This window comes from Geospiza fortis, unplaced genomic scaffold, assembly GCF_000277835.1.
Source record: "Geospiza fortis unplaced genomic scaffold, GeoFor_1.0 C13714420, whole genome shotgun sequence".
In the NCBI taxonomy this organism is placed as follows: Eukaryota; Metazoa; Chordata; class Aves; order Passeriformes; family Thraupidae; genus Geospiza; species Geospiza fortis.
The window spans coordinates 1-2,204 of record NW_005057847.1 but is presented as its reverse complement, the minus strand read 5'-3'; the positions used below and the strand labels follow the sequence as shown (position 1 = coordinate 2,204).

General features: G+C 41.2%; 1 protein-coding gene across 1 annotated transcript; it reads right to left on the bottom strand.

The window, feature by feature from the left end:
- Nucleotides 1-1,326: 1,326 nt before the first annotated feature.
- On the bottom strand, nucleotides 1,327-2,178 carry LOC102045170 (beta-1,3-galactosyltransferase 2-like). The gene has a single exon (XM_005431559.1). It carries the CDS (start codon nucleotides 2,176-2,178, stop codon nucleotides 1,327-1,329), a length of 852 nt encoding a protein of 283 aa, XP_005431616.1.
- Between the last annotated feature and the right edge of the window lie 26 nt (nucleotides 2,179-2,204).

Sequence of the window (2,204 nt, the reverse complement as noted above, 5' to 3'; positions counted from 1 at the left end):
GTCTAGTCTCTGTTCCAGGTTCAGCCTGTCTAGGCATCACAAGATATCATGGTTTCTATCAAGTAAGCAACATATTATGTCCAAAAAGACTAATTTTTTTAACACAACTTCCTGTAAAACTTTTAAAATTTTAGAAAATATGGGGAGACCTCAGGGCCAGGAAAGCCCTGAGGGAGTGTTGTCCTTGCTAGCTGTATCTTTTCCGAGGTAAACACAAAAAGGTCTTGAAAGTCCAGATGAACAGGTGCCCATTTGGGATAGAAAAATTGTCCTGTGTAGGTATTAGCTGAGTAATAATATTCCTTAATAAAAAGGTTTAAGTCCAACTTCCTGTAAGGGAGAAATGCATTGTGTTCAGTGGCTGCACCACAGGTTCCCACTGTCTGTCAGTCCTGGGTGGGATGGAGCTGCACAGAGCACACAAAGATTGCACTGCAGGATTCAGGGGTTTCTTCATGAAACACCATCATGTACATTTACAAAATGTCATCGGGGATGCATATAATGTATACTCACTTTCTCACTTCCAGCTGAAGTGTTTGATGTTCATGTGATTGACATTTTGATTTCCATGTGTGTCTGATAGGGATTTGGACTGAAACTTGTATCTTCTGAGGTTAGTAAGCACCATCTTATTTTTTACTTAACTATGATGATATTTTGTACACAGCCGAATGCCCTAAAATGTAATTTAATATACCACTAACAGGACAGTCTATCTGTATTTAATTTTCCTCTTTTTATTACATCTCTATGATAACAAATAAGTGGTACCTTGTGTGTGAGGTTTTCTATGTACATATAACCACAGACAGTAGTAGTCACTCTGGGCACTGAGATCTGGGAAGTGCTAATGTTAGATTTTCTGAAGAAGCAGTTTCTGCCCACATTTCTGGCACTAATTCCCCAGCATAGGATATCTTGTATGCTTTATTCTTCGGTCACACTGGAACGCCACATGAGCACATTCAATGGTACATAGGCAAATTACATCTGAGCAGTATGAAATGAACACATTAACTTACTCATTTTTAATGAAAGAACAAGTTTTATTGCATTGTCTTTGCTTTTTCTTCAGTAGGGTTGATATGGTCTTGCTGGCTTTAAAAATTAATTGATGCTTCATCCAAAACTAAATAAGGTAAATCAGAATTCACTCAACAGAGAAAGGCTTCTTTATGGAGGAAAAATCCTTTGAATTCAACCTAATACAAAACCTAGGCACCTGATTCAGGATGTCCATGGACCTTGAAAGTTATCATTACACAGATGTTCTGTTCCTACTAAGAAAACATCTGCTGCTTTGCCCATTGTCAAAACAAGTTCCTAGGATTCTCCAGGATGGACCTTCCTTTCCTGACACATGTGTTTCTTCTCTTGCAGTGTTTCCCAATAGAGTATGTGCTCATGTGGCTCAATGTGATGAGATGTAATTAATTCATTGTATGCACAAGGAGAAAATGGGACCTTGTGTATGTTAAACAGTGAATAAGGAGGTGGTACTATTTCTACTCCCTTTGCATGAAGACAAAACCCTACGTAAACATCTTCCAAATGTATAAATTTAATCATTAAAGAAGCTTCTACAATTTTTGCAGCCAGGTCTCCAGAAAAGACGTAGCCAGTTCCTGAGCAGAAAGGGTGGTATCTGTTTCCTGGGAATTCTTCTTCTGATATGTACCATTTACTGGCTTTATTCCGAATAGGGCTGTTCCCTGCCATTAAATGGCCTGTGAAATAATTCTGTGTGGGAGGTGGGAGAGGCCTGAGGAGCTTTTCAATCAGGTGCATCGTGTTGACAAAAACGTCACTGTCTGTCTTCATAGCAAACCTCGTGCCACTGCAGTAGGAGGCCACCCAGCTCATGCCCATCAGAGTTTTAAGAGTTAAGTTGTTGTAAGTGTCCAGGAAGTCCTGCTGGATGATGTCGTGATGCTGCTCACTTTCTCTCAGCAGAACGTCCCCTTTGTCACCCTCGGTGTCGCTGCCCAGCATGAACAGCCGAATGACGTCCGCGCCCGGCACCGCGCCTTCGCTCCCCCAGCTCCTCCGGATGGCGTTTCTGCGCTCCACCTCTGCTGCTGTTGTTGATATCAGCAATACCAAGAAAGGTGTTCTACCTTTACACTTCTCTTCTTCATTAATAATGAATGCAAATGGCCGTGTTGGAATGGGCATGGCTTTATTCCCAGATTTCTCATTTT